Below are 20324 nucleotides of genomic sequence, written 5' to 3'. Positions count from 1 at the left end.
TGAAAAGGATGAATGCAATGCATCTTACAGATTCATGCACTAAGTTTTGTCATTAAGGTCTGGTGAATTCTTCTTTATAATATCAAAAGTTAACTCATTTTTAGGGAAAGGTTAAGATTAATAACTTGAGATTTTTATGCCACAAAATGCTTCACATTGGAACTGTTTAGCCAGTAAGCATATCTGCAGCTCTACAATTAAAGCTTTCCTGTTGAAGTGTGGGGTTAGAAACTAATTTTGATTGCCAGCATTCTAGACTTAATGTTCTTATTTCCATACGTAAGCAAAGACAAAAGGAGAGTGGAACAGTAATTAAGCCATGCGATTAATCTTAACTATTACATTGGTGAGGTACACCACACTCCACATAACTACACAGTTCTAGGTGTATGGGAACAGCAAACAAAAAGTACAGAAATCACTACTTTCCATGTAAATAATTGTTACCTTGCAATGTTTTAAGGCTTCCTTATATTCTTTATTTCTTATGGCTTCTCTAGCACTCTTTAATGCTGCTTTCACCTCCTTATTTGACATTGTGGCTGCTAAATAAAACCAATACATAATTAGTTAGTATAGAAGAATTGCAAAATCATTTAGGTTGGAAAAGATCTTTAAGGTCATCAAGTCCAACCATACAAACGGAACTCAGAACATTGCTAATGTCCTACTGTAATAGCATAAAGAAAGCATCCCGAACACTTTAGTTACTGCAACATGCCAAAAATGCACATTGAATGATAATTCCCTAGAACTTGCTGAAACAAATATAGTTAAGATCAATCGGTCACGCTTAGGCCTAACGCAGGACTAAGTCTATGTTCCAAACAGTTAAATGATACACAGTACTTATCCTAAGCCTTAACCTGAATTTCATTCTGGGATAATCTTCAATGGGATGAGAGTTGTTGTATGACAGTTACCATAGTTAGAGGTCTAGAATGTCAGCACGTGAAAGACACTGCATATAGTTTCTCTTAAGGCAGGAATTACTAAACAGCAAGCACTAGACATGTTGCCAAGGGGTTCCCGAGATCAGAGTTTCATTTTCGTGTCTGTGTCGGGACGATGCTCAGCAGGACACCGACACTCAGGTGTGGTCTGCCTTCTGACATAAATGACAGATCCGCCAATGACTACAGCCGCATGGAAGCATTAAAGTACAAGCATAAGAGACGTTCACGTTCGTGATGTCTGCGATGATCATACGCTGTTGTTTCACGTTAAACATTTCACCTAAAACAAAACTTTAAAACATCATAATCAAAACTGGCAAAACAGGACGTGGCTGAGCAACGACTCTGATGGCACGGGCAAAGAAGCATGCTGGAAACACGAAAGAGCAGCTTTTAGAAACTGAAGAGCTGAAGTTGAAGAAGGGAATAGGGGCTTAGGGAGAAACTAATAGCAAAAGGGTGAAGGAAGATGGCTGATGTCTAAGATTCCCTCAGAATCCAAATATATATATATATATATGATTTTTAAAACCTCCAAACTCACGCGTTTTACGAGCTGCCGAAGACAGACGCTGTCCTTCCGAGCGGGCACGGGCTCCTCGGGCGCTCCTCAGTTACCGCAGACCCAGCGCCCCGCGCACCTCCCGAGCCCCGGCTCCATCTCCGCCTGCGGAAAGAAGACAAACTCAGCCCGAAGCGCCGGCTCGGCTCGGCTCGGCCCGGCTCGGCCCGGCTCGGCCCGGCTCGGCCCGGTCCGGCGAGCCCAGACTTCCCGCGGGCGCCCCGCCTCTCACCCCCAACCCCACCGCGGCCCCACGGCCGCCATCTTACCTCCCCTCAGCCCCCTCACCTCCCCTCAGCGCCGCAACCGCGCAGGCGCACTCCCCCCCCGTGACGCCACCGCGGGGACGCGTTCCGCTCGGCCGCCATTGCGCCCGCCTCCGGCGGCGAGCCCGGGGCACGCTGGGAGATGTAGTCCGCCCGGCCGGGCCCCGCCGGGCGTCGCCGGCCCGTTCCGCGGCCATGCGGGGCGGCGGGGCCGGGGGGCCCCTGAGCTGGGCCGGGCTGGCGCTGCTGCTCGCGGCCGCCGTGCCTTGGGCGGCCGCCAGGCCGCGGCCCGCCGCCTCGGGGCGCCGGCCGCGGCACAGCGTGGTGCTGGTGGCCTGCGACTCTCTGGTGAGTGCGTGCCCGGGGCCGCTGTAGTACCGCGTCCCGGTAGCGCCCTCAGGGTGCGGGGGGTGCTGAGGTGAGGGCTGGGCGGCCGTGAGCGGGAGGAGGGGTCGGTGCCGAGCCCCCCCGGCGGTGCAGGCGGGGCTGCGAGGTGGGGCGGTGGGAAGGGTGGCCTCGGTTCTCGGGAGGGGCGCTGCGGAAATAGGGGTCACACGTGTGACGTGTAAGAAATGTTTGTTCATTATTTTTTTTTGTTTTGTTTTGCTTGCTGATCGCTTACTCAATAAATCAATTCTTTCCGGCTAAAAGAGGAATTTATAACAACACGCGGCGGGGGTCGCACGGCCGTGCTGGTGGGAGAAGGCCTCCGGCACCGTCACGTCCAGCCTCAGGCTCCCGCTTGGACTCGCGCTAAGCCACGTCCCCGTGCGCCGCACCTGAATCGCCTCCGGGGTGGCGGCCCAGCCGGCTCCCTGAGCAGCCCCGTCCCAGCGCCCCACAGCCCTCTCGGTGAAGAAACGTCTCCTGGTTTCCAACCGCAACCGCCCCCGGCGCAACGCGAGGCCATTCCCTCTAGCCCTGTCACTAGGTACCTGTGAGAAGAGGCCGACCCCCAGCCCCCCACACCTTCCTTTCGGGAAATTTTGGAGAGCAATGAGGTCTCCCCTGAGCCTCCTCTTCTCCAGACCAAACAACCCCCAGTGCCCTCAGCTGCTCCTCACAGGACTTGTGCTCCAGGCCCTTCCCCACCTTCGTAGCCCTTCTCTGGACACACTTCAGGACCTCGATGCCCTTCTTGTAGTGAGGGGCCCAAAGCTGAACACAGTGCTCGAGGTGCGGCCTCACCAGAGCAGAGTACAGGGGGACGAGCACCTCCCTGCTCCTGCTGGCTGCACTATTCCTGACACAGCCAGGATGCCGTTGGCCTTCTTGGGCACCAGGGCGCACTGCCAGCTCACGTTCATCTTGTTCGTATAAGGTGGCCACAGAGTCATCAGCTGAATCAGAATTTTACTGGCAACTCTCCCAGAAAAGAAAGCACCTAGCCCCCCGAAAACATTGGTATATAGATGTTTCATAGCTTTTTATTCACCAATCGCTCACAACTACGTAAGCACTTTGTAGAACTGTTTTTGCACAAACTTATGCAATCAGACATAGCAATGTATTCATGCACATATTCGTGATACATTTAATTGCCGGTCACATTTAGCAACTAACTTTTGCTTAAGTTATACATGTCATGACACCTCTGAGTAGTACTAACCCTATGGCATGTTACCGTCTTTGCTCGTTTGTCCAGGACAAACCAGTTGGTCAGCAGATGTGGTCACTCGGCCTTCTGTCACCAGGATGTACTTTCTTTTATTTTCAGGCTGATTATTTGTTTTTCATTGTTTTCATACTTGTTCTTCTTGTCAGAGTTGATATTTCTCAATAGCGGAGTAGGCCTGATAAGTTAAATAAATGCTTTCCCTCTGACTTGAAAAGCAGAAAGGAGATGAAGGTCACTGGACCCTGTACCATTGGAAATATGAAGGACTTCAGGTCTCACAACAGATGGGATGGAGAATTTGTAGACATACATGAAATGACTGAGATAAAGTGTTGGGCGTCATATATTGACTTACGCAGGCTTTTATTAGGCATAACAAATAATATAAACTCGTCAAGCGAGTTTCTACAGTGAAAAGGATAAAGGAACCGTTAGGTATGTTTTTATAACTTTCTGATGGCTTTATTACACCGAGTTACTGATATATTTGTTTTAACTCCCGGAGGGGTAGAAGAGTTTATTTATTTATTTATTTCATTTACAAACACAGAATATATTTCCTTGTACAGAATATGTTCCTAGCTATAGACAGCACTTTTTTTTTTTTTTTTTTTTTTACCCTTTTCTCACAGTGCTTCTATCTGTCTGTCCAGAATACTGGGAAAGTTTTTATCACAGTTTTACTTTGAGGAAAACCTTGGTTTCTGTGTCTCATCTGATCTATGCTTTCTTGTAAATCAAATATAAGCTCCATGGCTCTACTTTCAAGGACTTTTAATATCTAATGCCTTATCATTCCCTGTTGAGAAACCAACATTTGACTCCCACTCATCTCAAAATACACTACTTGATTGCATAGGTCAGAGTTCTTGATGTTTTACATGTTGTTTGTCATTTGTGGGACAAATTCTTCCTATGTATTTATAAAACGTGTTATCTGTCCTTAAAACCCTTGTTAAAACACTTGTTTGTTGTGATTTCAAAGATAATGCAATAGCTCCTTATTCAGTTTAGTTCCCCTGATTGTATTTTGCTTCTTCTTCTTATTGTGAGGACATCATCTCTCTTAATATTCAAAAATAATATGTTTTTTGTAGATGAAATTTTTTCTCCAAGTTTTCAGCTTTTACTAAGCCTATTATTTACCAAGAAAATGTCAAATTTAAAATTTAGGGAGTTTGTCAGTGGCCTTTTTCTCTTCAGATGCTGAAGCTATAGACAAATCTAAGTATATTGTCCTGTCAAAGGGAAGATTCTCGTAACTGACTTTGAGGAATTAGTGAGGAACCCCTGGAAGAAGGAAAAGCAAAAAGACAGACGTTTTTCTGTGATATTTCCTACAAAAACAGTTAAGAAGGTGCTGTTTGTGAAAGGTACCTTTCACAATATGTACCCGCTTAGTGTGTACAAAGACGAAAATGTTAAATAGTCATTGTTTTGTGTAAGCCTTTATGAGATAGGTCTGAAAGCAGAAATACGTTAACCTTTTTGATCACATTTCTAGTGCAGCACAAGGCAGAGTTGGGTGAATTTGAAACCAACATTTTTTTTTCTGAAAGAAAAGCATATGTCCTGCAAGCTGTCAAAAAGCACAGGATTTAATTTTAAATTATGCCTGCCTTTGTGATGGGATACCGCTGCCTACAAAATCCACACTTGTTTTGCCAAGCATGACAAAAATTCTCATCTTGGTAGTTCAGGACCGTGTTTGGCCTCCGAGGGAGCGACCACTCGCTTGAGCAGCCAGCTTTTTGCTGTTAGGCGTCACATCGAGCACTGTGCTTATGAGGCTTGCTGGTGGAACATAGCAGCTGTAGGTAGTTCAGCTCCTGAATTGCTACTTGAGATGAACAGAGCGATGACAGGCAGCCATCCCCTCACTCTTCTTGTGGTGCAACTCGAGCTCCTGGACGAAATGTGCTTCCCTGTGTAACTCAGAATGATTGCACTACTTCAGGTACTTCAAAATCCCCAAGTGCTACAGAAACGTTAGAGAATGGTTTTCCAGAAAAGAGCTGTAGAGCTTTCATCTTCTCAGCCTGCTGAAGAAATGTATTTCTCTCGTAGAATAGACATGTCACCTGCCTGTCCACTATCAAAGAAAAGACTGTTAGCTCCAGCTGTTCAAACATCTTCACGGGAGGACCTTATGAATATCTTGCTGATGGATGGGAGATCGATCACGTACTCTCTGAAGACTGCTTTCCGCCCAGAGTTCTGTGATACTGCAGATTGCAGCCTTGCCATTTGTCTTATTTCTTTGTCTTAATTCTTTGTAAATTTTCACATGGATGATCAGTGCTTACCCTGGGGAATCCTGGAAGCAGTGGAACACAGACTAAATTCTTGAGGCTTGTTCTCACTTGCTTTTGCTGATTTTTTTTTTTCTCCCACATACTATGCAAAAAAATGACATTAGTGAAACTGTAGGCAAAAATTAAAAAATGTATCTGCTAACATGCAGAAACAGCACAGTTTGAAATAGATAATAATACGTCTTACATTGTCTGATCTCTGTTCTTGAAACTCTAAGGAAAATCTGAAGACAGGAAGAAACTATTGTTTCTATGTAAGTTTGCTTAATGCTTCATATAGGAAAATATATACGTTTGTTTCCAGTAGTTATTTTCAAAACAAACACCATCTTCAAGAATAGAAAACAATGAATTTTCTTGGAACTCCTACATCCATCTACCTGTTTTGTTCTAAGTTAAAGCATTTTCTCTTATCCTTTGGAGTTTTCACTGTGACACAGATGCCAGAAGAGTGTTTGTACCCATTTTAAACTTAAAACTGTTTGAAAGGTGAAATTTCATATGAAGGAAGGCATTGATCTTGCATTCCTGGAGACTGTACGCGTTCTTTGTGTTTTGAAGTAGGTGGTCAGAGGTCTCCATCTGTTTCTGTGCAGCAGCTGCAGTGAAGCAATCACGGCAGTTTGCTTGCTTGAATAAAAGTACCCGTTCAGCAATAAGAGACAGCAACTCCCTTGATGGCCATATCTCCCTTGTTGGCCATATCTGGTGATTTTTGATTATGAGTCAGCAGGAGGAAAATGGTTGTTCAGTTAAATGTTTTCTGTTGAAGACGTAGTTATCTCACTAAACAATCCTTTTCTCACCTGAAACAAAAGAATTACGGTAAAACTCACAGTGCAATTCCGTACTTAATGTCATACAATGATGCCTGCTGACTCCAGCAGCTACCAAGACCCCATTCTGCCAAATGAGGCTCGTTCAAAATACGGCTGGTTCAAAACCAGTCATTGCACAAGTCTGCATCAGTGTTCTGACCAACTCCTTTTCATCTTTTACCTTAAGCTGTAGAGTGCTTCATGTTAGGACCCTGAGGGAGAAATAACTCTGGAAGAACTGGAGCTTAGAATGTGTTGAGCAATCGAAAGGAAGTAGTTTTATGAAGAATTGCAGTTGTCTTATGCATGGCTTTTTTTTTTTTTTGAGTAATCCATTTTATATTGATCTAACAAGAGCTTCTCAATTCCTTATTTTCCATACCTGAGTAGAATCAGCAGTGTTTCAAGATTTCAATTTCAAGATCACAAGTTAAGAATTGTTGCTGACAATAATTTGGGATAACAGTGTTTACATAATGTTTTTCTCTGTTTGATTGCAGGATGGACGTTTGACATTTTATCCAGGAAATCAGACGGTGGAATTGCCTTTCATAAACTTTATGAAAAGACATGGCGCTGTCTTTCTCAATGCTTATACCAATTCTCCAATTTGTTGTCCATCCCGTGCAGGTAAGACCAAGCAAAACATCAGATAAAAGAAAATGATAAATACTTGCACACGTCAATTTAAACATACAGTAATTATTAGAAACTTCAAAGGCTTAAATTTGTGGGCTTTCACTTTTTTTTCTCAGTAAAACCAATTTATTTTTGATTTGTGTCTGAAGTTCCTATAGTATTCTGATGTTCCATCCATTTCTCTTTTCCGTGGCTCACGCTTCTTCCTTTCAGGTTTTTGTTCTCTCTCTTTTTTTCTTTTTCCTTTTTTTTTTTTTTTTGGTGCAATTACATCCAAGCTTCCAGGTCTTTTTCCAAATTTCACTGAAGCATCAGTAACTTTTAAAAATCTTGAGGATTTGTAAAGAAATTGTCAGTTTGTGTGCTGCAGTGTTGAAACTGGATTCAGAACTACTCTTGTCCCTTCCTGTACAAATGCAATAAATTCTCTTTCCTACTTCAGGAAAAAATATTAAATAAAACCAATTGAATACATTGGTTGCTGCTAGCCTTGCCTCCAGATTACATTTATTCTAAACACTGTGTTAAATACATAGTGCATCCTTCAGTGTCTTTAATTATATACTTAAGGATTCATCTTTACTCACGGTAATCAAGTGTCCCATGTGCAACTTCACATTTGCAGAGCTTAGAACTTGGAAAGTTAGAAGGAAGCTGTATTCTTGAATAAAAGGTTACATCTTAAAGTGTTTCTAGCCTTCTCAGTTGTTGCAAAGATCCTCCGGTGGTGATGTAAATGAAATTTCATCTATAGCTGAAGACGAGATCCCCCTTTCTGTCATACGTGAATTGGAGGAACCAGCCTGTCCGAAGTGCAGCAGACAGGTGTAGCTGTGAACCAGCAAGGCATCTCTTGTTTAACCAGTAGCTTGGAAACTTTCAAGGAAATGAGGGTGCATCCATCGTGGAGGAGTCAGAGACAATACTAGAAGGGAAGGGAGGAGCTGGGGATGATCTGAGGCATCGCTGTCGGTGGGGAGAGTAGGTGTGCCACCATGGTATGGTGTTAGCATTCTCTAGTGTTAGTGGCTTTTCCACTGCGTACAGAAGAGTTTAGTTCTGCTTTTGGATCCACCTTTGACTTTAAACTACCCTTGGGAAGATGACAGGCTGCAAAGAAACAGGGGCTAGATAATAAAAATGTTTATTGTAGTTCCTTCTCAACCTTTCCTCGGTTTTGTTTGTTTTTGACCACTTCATTAATAATTTTGCTTTGTTTCTAAAGCTGGTAGTGAAGTAGAATATATGGAAAGGATAAAACTGAGGCATATAGTTTTTAAAAAAGTAGAAGACTAATTTTCTTCACAAACATACTTTAACGCTAAAATCTAATTGAAGTGAGGGGAGATAATGCTTTGGAGCGCGTGTGCATGTTTCGTCAGGATCTGCAATGCTGTGGATTTTTTCCTGATTTACAGAAAAGCTTGATTTAATGACTCTATGGTGCATGGAAAGGTGGGACCTTTATCTGTGATTCTAGGGATTATTTTTAATAATTGTTGCTCATAATGATGACAAAAATGTGATCCACTTGAGTGGGGAATATAAAATGCCATTTTTCTGATTCTTAATGTGAACTTTTTGCCTTTAAAATAATGAAAAGATGGATCCGTTCTGAAGTATATTCAACTTAGTTTTAAACAGGAAGTACTACTTACACTTCACAAACCGTATCTCATTTGTTTTCCAGCTATGTGGAGCGGTCTTTTCACTCATTTAACAGAGTCTTGGAATAACTTCAAAGGTCTAGATCCAGATTATGTAACGTGGATGGATCTCATGGAGAAGCATGGCTACCAGACACAGAAGTATGGGAAATTGGATTATACTTCTGGACATCATTCAGTGAGGTAATCAGAGAAATGCTCCTGTTATGACATAGACAGGAATGAATAGCCTGACAAGTGGTTTCTGTCTCTGACTGAAATGGTAGGTGCTTTTATTTGAAAGAAATTGTGTTAGGAACCTAGCAGAGGTCTGTCCTGTAATTTTATGCAGCCATAAGCGTATCTCATTTTATCTGTTTCCTTTAGCTGGAAGGTGAATATCAAGGTTGTGACTTTGCTCAATGTGAATGGTTATTTCATATTTTATTGCTTTAAGACTTCTTGTGTTGATTATATATATAGTATCAGTATAGGAAAACCAAAACAGAGAAACATATTTGATAATACTTGAATATTAAAGCTACCATCACAAACACTGGAGATGTTTTTTTTTTGAAGGCTGTAAGTTTTTTTAAATAAAAAAATTCCAAGTCCCTGCTTACCAGATAAATAGTTAGATAAATAGATAGATAAATGTGAATATAAGACAGGTAGATAAATATGAATCCATAGCAGAATATGGAGCAGCGTCAACAAGGTAGAGATGCTATTTCTAAACGTTATTGTGTAGAAGTGGTAAGAAGAACCATTCTGACATGAAGTTATAATAAAACAGAAAAAAGTTTCAGAAGCAGCAAAGAACGAGTAAAGCTATGAGCATAAAATAGATATGCGATAGCTGTAGATTAAGTTTATAACAATTCTCCTTTATGTAGAAATTACAGATAGATTACAGCTACAAATGTAGGAGAAGTTCATCGGGAGTTCTAAATTCTTTTGACTTGGAAGAAGAATGAAGAAAACACTTAACCGCCAAGTATGTGTCTTGTGTATGTATTTTCAGTAACCGTGTGGAAGCCTGGACTAGGGATGTTGACTTCCTGCTACGGCAAGAAGGGAGACCTGTGGTAAATCTTACTGGCGATAGGAGGCACGTGAGAGTGATGGAAGCAGATTGGCGGAATACTGACAAAGCAGTGGCTTGGATACGGGAAGAGGCCATTAACCTTACTCAGCCATTTGCTCTTTACTTGGGACTAAATTTACCACATCCCTATCCATCACCTTATGCAGGAGAAAATTTTGGTTCCTCTACATTTTTAACGTCTCCCTATTGGCTTGAAAAGGTATGTGAAGATGGAATTTAAGTATTTTATTACTTGTAAGTTTTCAGATCAGACACAGTTTTGATAATTCAGTACACAGTAAGTAGTACTTGGATGAGGTGTTAGACTTACGATTTAAGATTAAGCAAATAGAAGCAAAGAATTTTGTTCTCTTGTAGGAAAGGAGAAGGTTTGTTAGCAGTTATCACCACTACCTGTTTTGAATTGCTAACTGTTATAAACTGCTAACTGTTAGAAATTTGGAGTTCAATGGCTAGAAACACGTTAAATTGATATAATGAGACCTAAGTTTTAGTGAGAGATTTTCTAAGCAGAAGTCTCTTTTCTCTTAACTGCTTTCAATGCTACTGTATCATCATTTGTTTTTAGTGTCCCAAAATGTCCTGCTATGTCTATACATGCAGAGTGAGCAGATAGCAGTCCATCATAAAGACAGAGTAAATATTTTTTTCTCTCATGTAGTCTCCAGGTGCCCTTACCTATCATAAATCTATAAATGGGTTACAACAGCTTCCACTGCATAAAGGCATTAGGAGTTTCTTCAGCTGAAGAAGCGAGAGTCACGTTTTAAAGGACTTTATACTTGCTTCAGAAAAAAACAGATGCAATTCATATAACTGAATTTTGCCTTTTCTACTGGGGAGATGCAAAATTTGTTTAGGTGCAACAAAAATACAAAGACTTAGAAAAAGAGATATACAAATTAAGGTTGAGTGACATTGATAGATATTGGTCTAATATCTATAACAGATATTCTTTATTAAGAATGCTGAGAAGCTTATGGGGAAAGGAAGAGCAGGGAAAAAAAAAAAAACCACAATCCTTCCTGTGAAAAAAGCAAGATCTAGTTTAGATATTAAGGAGACTTCCTAGGTGCCAATTGCTACAACAGACATTTCTTGGAAAGTGGTGTTGTATACCTTGTATCACATCAAGTGGTGGTATGTATCTTCTTTCATGTCACAGCATAACATCTCAAATTTATAACATCTCAAACACATTTTTGCAAACTTAATCCAGTTAGACTATTTAAACTCCATAGTTTGTTGAGGTCTTTTCACCGACTGTGTATTTGTGTTCAGTTATGTGAACCACATGCTACCACCTACTGACCATTTCCTGATTCTTCTGGAATGCATTTGTTTTGGCCATGGAAAAAGCAGACTATGAAAATGACAAAGATCAATCTCGTAAGGAAATTTGAGTGTGTAGATGAAGAATGTGAATTAAGTTACATGCGTACTGGGGAGCTAGTACAGAATGGAGTATCAGCATGGTATGTTTATGAAACCCTGTGCTGCTGAGCAGATGGTCCACTGTAATTTGCACTATCTGGCTCTTTTTCGGGGCATGTGGCATCTTTTCTAGTTACAAGTTATGACAGGCAGACATAGAGATTATGACTATGAATTCTTAAAGCTAGGTTCTAATCTTGTACAAAAGGATTCAGTCTTCCAATGAATCATGGGAATGGAAAGTTTTTGCTTCCATTATATCTCATACAGCTAATAAATACCATTCGAGGAGTCTAAAATGTGACTTTATGTAGCCAAGGACCCTCAGTGATGGGAAGATGACTGAAGCAGTTGTCTGTTATTATTTTATCTTCCATGATTTCTTCTTGCCACCTATTTTCTGTAGGCCCAAAGGAAGCTTAGGTTTTGATATGTCTGTTTTGACTATTACAAAGCTGGGTATTATCACTACGTTTTGAACACTTTAACTCTTGTCTTACTGGCTGTTAAGATGACTTCATATGTCTCCTGGATAACGCAGGAGAGAATATTAATATTGGCTGTTGTGGGAGGCAGAACTTTGTAGGTTTAGGAACATACAGCTGTAATAGCACTGACTGTCAGTGGTATGATATATGACAGGGAGAGGCATGCTATGCACATGGTTGCCCAGCCACTTGCTAGATGTCAATACCACACCTGTGGGCAAAATAAAATTGTGTTCAGCTGGCATCGGTATTCTGAAGTCTGCACCAGTAAATGAGGGATGTAATACTTCTAGGTCCAACTTTGTTTTGGTTACCTGAGGACTGCAGAATTTCAGACCACAATGACTCTGTAACACGAGAATCTCCATCTGAGCACGGAATAGATTATTCTGTATTGTCTACTGCACAGAGTATGCTCTCATCTCATTTCTCAGGGATAGTGAAATTGGCTATCACCCTGTGAACAGGAGGTGGTGCTCTCTTTTCCCACATTTGGGTGAAAATCTGTTTTACGGGGTGCATGAGATAGGTAGTAAAGTCAGAAGGGGGAGCTATGTCAATAGCTGCTGGACCAGAGGAGCGTGAGGGCTCTTTCTCCTGAGTTCTGACACGTGAAATGACAGCTTTCTCATTGGCATGAAGCAGATAGAGTTGGGGATCCATGAAATCACTTCGTCTGTATTAGGTTTATAAATTCAATCAGTATATCTGTCACTGCAGTACAAATCATGGTAGCAATTAATATTATTAGACCTCATGAAATAACTATTTTTCCTACAGTAATTACAGTCATTAAAATACAGGAAAAAGTAGTGAGCTTTTCTTTTTTTGTATTATGCTGCACACTGTAAAATATACTCTTTTGTACATGTCTTGAAACTTCTGAGTTTCTCAGTTCCTTATGGTGCAAATCCTAGCGTCTTTGATCTGCTTGCTTATTGGAACTTGCTTCTTCACCATCATAATCTAGGCCTCAGCTCTGATTATTAGAGAAGGTTTTCAGAGGTAAATGAGAACAACATGTGTTTTTATTGCTTAATAAACTTATTTTTTCCATACTGAGACTATAGTTCTCTGCTTTATGGTAATTTGTGTTTTAAATCTGTGATACAGTAGTAATTAACTTTGGTAAATGCAGCACTTGCTTAGGAGCATGCTTACAAGTGTGACTGCCTAGGCAAATGTATGTGTCAAACTTTCAGGCACTAAAGCTCATGCTTAAGCACACAAAATCTGTGAGAGTGCTAGTCTGAATATGCAGATCTAGCATTGTATGTAATTGATTGGCTCCTCCTTTTAGCTCCAAACTGATTTTGTGCTTCTTTATAACTAAATGGCTTAACATTTGTAGAAATAAATAGAAATGTATTAGAAAATTGGACTAACATGTTGAAATATTTTTATCGAGATGGACTTGTCGTCCATTTTTCGGTAGACCTTCCCAGACTAAGTACTTTCTGTATTGCTTTATAGACACACATGACACCCATACATAAATATGGCTTAGAGGTATTTTACACTTAACGAGACACTATGCCAATCCTTCCGTAATTCCTCTAGATTACAGATTTAGAAAATTGTTCCACACTATCACTTCCCTGTTTAAAAAGATATCAGCTAGAAAAGCACATATTTCTGGCATCTTTCCTTAGTTTCTAGCTGATTTTTATAGCTCTCTTTTATAAGTAAATGACTTAATACCTGTGGAAACAGAGGGGAAGTGTGGAGAAAGTAGCAGCACCACGTAACAGATAGACAGGTGTTGTCTCCTGGACCACAAACTGAGAACTGTGAAATTATGCTAGAAGTTTTAAATTAAATGTTGTTTGTGTTTTTTTTTTCTTTTTAAAATTGTTTAATTCAGTTGCTAAAGTAATGTCAATATCCTCTTTGTTTTTAGGTAATGTATGAAGCTATTAAAATTCCCAAGTGGTCTTCTCTTTCAGAGATGCATCCAGTAGACTATTATTCGTCCTACACCAAGAATTGCACAGGACAGTTTACAAAGCAAGAAGTGAAAAATATTAGAGCATTTTATTATGCTATGTGTGCAGAGACAGATGCTATGCTTGGTACGTAAAGTTTCATAACACAGCGGGTTTTCTTATTCTGATTTTTTCTTAAGAAATTTAAAAGAAAATGCAGTTAGGGCTGGTCTTTTGGAAAAACAAAACAAAGCCACACAGTTCAGACCTAGGAGTAAGTCACATAGATGTTGCTTAATCAGCCTGTATGATGAATAACTGGATAGCTTTTAAGGCAATTGCAAAGTGAATTCACTCTGAAAAATACTAGGATAAACTATCAAAGAGTAGATAAAAGCTAAGTAAGTACAGTAAAGCTTTGTTTGACATGCATAAGAGGAATTAAATATTTTTTCATTAGGTAATAACTGTAAAATAGAAATAGGTGCAAAGGGGGAAGATCAGCAAAGCAAAGCTGCAAAGAAACAGAAATTTGGGAGCAGAAGCAGTTCCCCTGGAGATTGATTTCAAATGCATAGATACAATGATAACAACCAGCCATGGCTTAAACAATGAAGCTACCTTTGAAGTCTTCCTTAGCAGCATATTATTGAAAATGAAGAAGAAAAAAATTAATTAAGCAATCAGAATACTTCCTAATCTGTGATAAGGTCTACATGCATAAAAATTATAATGCAAAATGGACTTCATTTAGGGTATTCTAATTCTTAATTTTAAAAGCGGCAGTGAAAGAACAAGAATTTTCTTGCATTCTAATTTGAAATTCATGAATAAATAATCTAATCTTTTTGCAATTTTAGAATGATTAATTTAACAGGCATAGAATTACTCTTTCACATTTTATAAAATAAAAGAGATCAGTGGGGACGTTAGGAAATAAGGGTGTTGCTAAGTAACTCTGCACTGGGGTTTAATGCGGTAATTTAAGTTTTTAACTATTCTTAACTATTCTTAACTATTCTAATGTTAAAGATATGCAGATGCTTTGCTTAGTTACTGATTTCATTGACCTTGGCCTTGTCTTCCTTGAACAAATGTCTGTGTAAGGGGTCCCTGTGGGACATAAGCGCAGGAAGAAAAGACACCCATGGTTATGTGTAAGGTGGATCCTGTGAGCAGTCCTTCGCTCTAGGCATAGTGTTAGGGCTTCTGGTGCTGTGTTTTGCTTCTGTCGCAATAACTATTATTAGTTATAGTAGCAAAAATGCACCTCATCCTGTGGCGCATCTCTGCCCTTCATAATTTTTATGGTTGTTGTTCAGTGCCCTCCAGGCTTCATTGGGAAGCAGACTGCTGCAACTAATTTACTACAATATAATACTGTATAATGTTCTGGGATGCATGCTTTGGGCTCAGCCTTCTGTGGCAGAGGGAGGATTTCCCAAGCCTTTGAATAGGATTACACAGGGTTTGCGTGCCACTCTGCCGATACAGGAGTTTAAAGGAATATTTTGAATGTATCTTTCTGAATACCTTTTTCTTGTTGCAGGTGAGATTATTTCAGCTCTGAGAGATACTGGGCTTCTTAAAGAAACAATTGTTATATTCACTTCTGATCATGGAGAACTTGCTATGGAGCACCGGCAGTTCTACAAAATGAGCATGTATGAAGGAAGTTCCCATGTTCCTCTTTTAGTTATGGGGCCAGGCATAAAAGAACAGCAGCAAATATCAAACATGGTGTCTCTTGTGGATATATATCCTACTATGCTTGGTGAGTTAAGTCATTTCAAATTATTTTTTTTCACTTAATTATTATTGTATATATGCATTATAGACAGAATGATGTCTCCACTTTGTGAAACATTGTAGTAAACACAACAGGAGGTAACAATTTATGTGGGGAGCATAGGTATGGACTTAATACAAAATGCAAGAAGTGCGTATTAAAACTGAGTAAAAGAGTTGGTGTTGTTCCTTATTACTCTTACCATCATTCTCACAATTACAGAGAATGATTTTATTTGGGATTATTTGTTTAAAAATGTATTATGAGATACAAACCAATCAGACATAGTTTAGATATGAATAATCCTTGCTAGCATGCATATCTAATAATTCACTATAGAAATTACAATGTAAATGCATCCAGATATGTGATTTTATCTGAAAGGATGGCAGCTTCATTATCTTATCAAAGGAATTTTCTTTATGAAGTGTCATGTGGAAGAAACTTAATAAAGGTCTTTGTGTAGGAAAGGTACAATTGATTTGAGCAAGCGTCATAAAATGTGATAATCCATATCCATTCTTATATTCTTGGATATGGAAATATCCTTTATGGAGCAGAGAATCAAATGAAAAGGACTTGCATCAAATTACTTACAAATAAATAGAAGGTGCTTATAAGAGTGTATTTTCAAACAGTTTTCGTGTGACAAATCACACAAGATCTCTTTGGAACTAAATATTAGGTGAAGTCACCATTCCAGGCTTTATCTACGATCTTTTAGGCTGCTGATCAGAAAACTGTTCTTTTCAAAGCAGTCTGCAAAACTCTTTATTTAAGAAGCATCACATGCGTGCTACAATTGCTTGAGAAAATGTAGGGCAATAGATAAAACTGTACTTCTGGCGGTAAAAGCTAGTGAAAAATTGTTTTCTATATTGTTTTAACTGCAGTAGTGTCTTGATTATATATATATCTTTGCTTAGATATAGCAGGAATTCCTGTCCCACAGAACCTCAGTGGATATTCTCTTATACCGCTGCTACAGGGAAAGGCCGAAGATGAAGTGTCACCCAGAGGGCCTCGGCCCTCGTGGGTGTTGAGTGAGTTCCACGGGTGCAATGTGAATGCTTCCACATACATGCTTCGAACTGATAAATGGAAGTATATCGCGTACTCAGATGGCCATTCAGTACTTCCACAACTGTTCGGTATGTTACAACTCTTGTGTCCTAACTGATTGATAAATTTACTTAAATGCACATTGGCTCTTAACTGCCTTTTTGTTTGTTCCAGACCTTTCTGCTGATCCAGATGAGCTGACAAATGTTGCCGTAAAATTCCCAGTAATTGTAAATTCCCTGGACAAAATACTTCGCTCTGTAGTAAACTACCCAAAGGTTTCTTCTTATGTTCAGGACTATAACAAAAAACAATTTATCAGCTGGAAACAAAGTTTGGGCAAGAATTACTCAGCTGTTATTGCCAACCTTAGATGGCATCAAGATTGGTTAAAGGAACCAAAAAAATATGAGAACGCAATTGACAAGTGGCTGAGTCAGAGAGAATTAATAAAATAAATACATAAATAAATACAACGCAGATTTCTTATGACTGATGATGTGGAAGCATTCTGCATTTGTGATATTCTGTTGTGTTTCAAGTGTTAGAACTGCTATCTTATACAAGCTATTTAAAGCAAAGATGCTCAGAGAATTACTGGCTTTAGTTAAAAAGCCAAAAACATTTAATATAACTAGCCAGCACAACAGATTTAGGTTCTACGTGTTATAATTCCATATCACTTAAGTATTCATAGGAAGGATAGCACGTAAGTGTTAATTATGTGTATGGAATGTTTAGCTGGTTGCCGAAATGCCAAGTATTAAGTGTCAGAACTTAACAGGAATTTGCATTTCTAAGGACAGACTGGAAAACGGATTATAGTACCTAGTATGGTGGGATGCCAGTCACAGAGACATGTGCTAGAGCCGGTTTTCCATCAAGGTGGACTTTAAGTTCATAATAAATTCACAGTCATCCAGTTTGGAGATGCCGTAGAGGTTCAAATTTCATCAAAAAGATACCAACCACTACTGGTCTGGACATAAATGCAGTTTATTCAAGTACTTAATATTTTCAGCATTCCCTATTTATACATCATTGAATCTTCATCCTTTGAGGATCAGCCTTCTAATCTCTGGCTTTTGGATCTGAGCTTATCATGCTTCACTGTTCAAAATAATTTCACTACATGCATAGGCTACTCATTGAACATGTTTGCTATGAAGAGGAATTTGGCCTTTGGTCACTGTTGGAAATTAAAGGGGGAAAAAAAAATAATAAGACCCTCAGACCAAACTTGTTACTACAGCTGTTCTGTGAAAAGTGGTAATGCTATTTGCACAACATAAGGTGAAAACTGATTGAGTAGATTCCCCATTATGGAGTTAGATTCTGCAGGTAAATGTTTTAATGTGCAAAACTGGAATCTGAAATGTATACAGAGGAGATGCTGTCGAAGCTTTCAGAAAAAATTAACATAAAAATAGTATTTGTCATTTTACCAGGAATGTGACAAAAAACAAAGCAGTTTTGGAAGGAGATAAGATTTAGCTAGTAAGTCTTAACTTTTGCTTAATGAAGAATACCCTCATAGCAGCACTTACACGTGCTTATTTTCAAGCATGGTTGTTGCAGCTATAGTAGCAATTCAGGATGATATTATATATAGTTCATAGATATATAGTTTAGATATCATAGTTTAGATATAGTTCATACCTAAATGCTCTCTGGAATTTTTAATGCAATATTCATCAGTAACAGTAAGCTTGTAAAAAAAATAATAATAAAATGAAAAAAAAAGTATTTTCTGATGGTTAAGTACTCTACATGCATTTTGTAAACTGCTTACTACACTATTATTAGGTATATATTAAGTTCAAATAAACCTTTAAACCCTGTAGCATGTGCCTTTGCAATTCTTGCAAAAATGAATTCACATAGTGATGCAATCATTTCAACAAAAAATACATCTTAGCATTCTAATATAAACTGGCTGCATAAGTACAGGGAAAAAATGTAAAAATGTCCCTATGAAGGCTCATTCAACAAGGAAAATAATAAATAAATTGATCACTTTCCAGAGTTCTGGACAGAATGGAATAAATTGTACAGAATACAGCAAAATAAAATGATAGTGAACTTTTTTATTTTTTTTTGTCAGTGCTTTCTTTAATGTTTAACTATATCACTAGGGAAAATTGTGTTCTGTCAATTCTGTGAACGCAGTGTTACATTTCTCTGAAGATGAAAGACTTTAAAGATGCACTTATTTGTAACTGTCAGGCTAACAAAAATGCAGTTTGTATTAATGTGTGAAATGGAAAAACAAAGTTCCTACCTTAAATCCTTGCAACGACTTGCTGAATAACAGACTGCAGAAAAGTCCAGTTCATAGGGGCAGCTTCCCAGATAATTGAGGGAAACCCAGTAATGTGCTAGCTCACAAACCTAAAGTAGAATTCCGGTAGGTAGGGATGATCTCTGAGTTATTCCGTGGCATGTAAGGTGGTGAGGATTGTGGTCAGATGCCAAGTTGGCCTATCCAGTCTAGGACATGGTGCTGGGCAACCTGCTGTAGATGGCCCATCTTTAGCAGGGAGAAGTGCCGCTAACCTCAACCATTCTGGTATTCTGTGACAGTCAAGTATTTATTTTTGTATTTGTTCGTCTTAAAAAGCTTATTTAACCAGAAAACATTTATTTATTTGTTAAAAGCAAAACTTTGTCTTCCACAAGTTCTTAGAAAGAAAGAAGGCAAAAGCCCCCTAACACTTAACAGCCTCAATTTGCGATAAACAATCTGCCTGTTTTGGTGGAGAACTGAACTAATTCAACTATAAAATAGATATATTTGCAATTGGTCATATTCAGCTTCGCTGTCTTAATTATGCTAATGCATCTGCATTGCTACAACAAATCAAATGATGTTTGCAACATGCAAGCTTGGCAAACTAACTGGAAAAGCACCTTTTTCGATCACTCTAAACAAGTTGTACAATGTAAAGAAGATAAATACATAAAAATAGAGATAATAAGGTATAATATTGGTAATAAATAATGAGAAACTGGGGAGTGAAAGGGAGAAGAAGGGCTGGAATAACAATGCAGTCAAGCATGTTTTCAGATTAACTCAGGTCAACAGAGCATCATGAAATCCTGAAAACAAACAAGACAAACAAAAAAAAGCAGGTGAGGTACCAGTGTTCTGAAGAATAACAATGGGAATTATTTTTGTAACTACAAGTTCCTAGAAGACACTGCAGAGGTAGGAGGCTGCCAGTGTTGGTTATGCCATCAAGTCATGAAAATAATCATCTGTCTTTGTCAGGACAGCTTGCCTAATCAGTGAGAAAAAATGCATGCAATTAGGCAATGACATGTTTATTATTTCTTTTTAAGCAAGGTGTAGAAATAGATTCTAGATAAACTAGGTGTTGTCTAGGTTGCAACCTGTCTATGGTGCAGTTTTTTCAGGAACAAAAAAAAAAAAGTGGAGTGAACAAGGAGCAGAGTAAGAATCAGCAGTATAATGTGATGACAAAAGAAACAAAGGACATTCTTGGATGATTTAAAACAGAGTTATATACAAGACACAAGGTAATTATTTTATTCTTCTTAATACTAGTGAATCCTCAAAATATCCCCAGTTTGTGGCTTTGTATTTTAAGAAAGATGTAACCAGATGAGAGCATTCAAAGGTATATAATATAAGCAAGGGACTGTGAGTCATGCTAGGTTTGTTTCAGACTTCAGAG

The 20324-nt window shown here is 39.1% G+C and overlaps 2 protein-coding genes across 7 annotated transcripts in view; one reads left to right on the top strand and one right to left on the bottom strand.

Annotated features, from left to right (window-relative positions):
• SKIC3 (SKI3 subunit of superkiller complex) overlaps window positions 1–1875 on the bottom strand; it is a 48785-nt gene extending 46910 nt beyond the window's left edge. Inside the window, exons 1-3 of one of the 3 annotated variants that reach the window (XM_066988895.1) lie at window positions 1788–1875; window positions 1501–1623; window positions 448–545 (exon numbers count right to left, since the gene is read on the bottom strand). In XM_066988895.1, the coding sequence (XP_066844996.1) occupies window positions 448–537 (90 nt within the window). In that variant the 5' untranslated portion in view covers window positions 538–545; window positions 1501–1623; window positions 1788–1875. Of the gene's footprint in view, window positions 1–447; window positions 546–1500; window positions 1731–1787 lie in introns of those variants that run through there. The other 2 variants (XM_066988894.1, XM_013193302.3) reach the window with 2 other exon arrangements.
• Window positions 1876–1924: 49 nt separating this feature from the next.
• Window positions 1925–18716, top strand: ARSK (arylsulfatase family member K). 4 transcript variants are annotated; one of them, XM_066988900.1, is made up of 9 exons: window positions 1996–2132; window positions 2436–2715; window positions 7036–7165; window positions 8865–9024; window positions 9845–10127; window positions 13751–13922; window positions 15325–15549; window positions 16491–16715; window positions 16801–18716. In XM_066988900.1, exons 3-9 carry the CDS (start codon window positions 7096–7098, stop codon window positions 17082–17084), a joined length of 1419 nt encoding a protein of 472 aa, XP_066845001.1. In that variant the 5' UTR covers window positions 1996–2132; window positions 2436–2715; window positions 7036–7095; the 3' UTR covers window positions 17085–18716. The 4 variants fall into 4 exon arrangements, with proteins under 4 accessions (XP_047902555.2, XP_066845001.1, XP_066844999.1 ...); XM_066988898.1 differs by having other exon boundaries at window positions 2436–3188; XM_048046598.2 differs by lacking the exon at window positions 2436–2715 and having other exon boundaries at window positions 1925–2132.
• The last annotated feature ends 1608 nt before the right edge of the window (window positions 18717–20324 follow it).

The sequence above is a fragment of the Anser cygnoides genome, chromosome Z, assembly GCF_040182565.1.
Source record: "Anser cygnoides isolate HZ-2024a breed goose chromosome Z, Taihu_goose_T2T_genome, whole genome shotgun sequence".
NCBI classification, from domain to species: Eukaryota; Metazoa; Chordata; class Aves; order Anseriformes; family Anatidae; genus Anser; species Anser cygnoides.
This window is presented reverse-complemented; position numbering and strand designations above follow the sequence as displayed.

Coding starts and splice junctions, on each gene's coding strand:
- ARSK (XM_048046598.2), top strand. CDS start 1,980: ATGCGGGGCGGCGGGGCCGGGGGGCCCCTGAGCTGGGCCGGGCTGGCG. Junction 10,128..13,750: donor CTCCCTATTGGCTTGAAAAG/GTATGTGAAGAT, acceptor CTTTGTTTTTAG/GTAATGTATGAAGCTATTAA. Junction 16,716..16,800: donor AGTACTTCCACAACTGTTCG/GTATGTTACAAC, acceptor TGTTTGTTCCAG/ACCTTTCTGCTGATCCAGAT.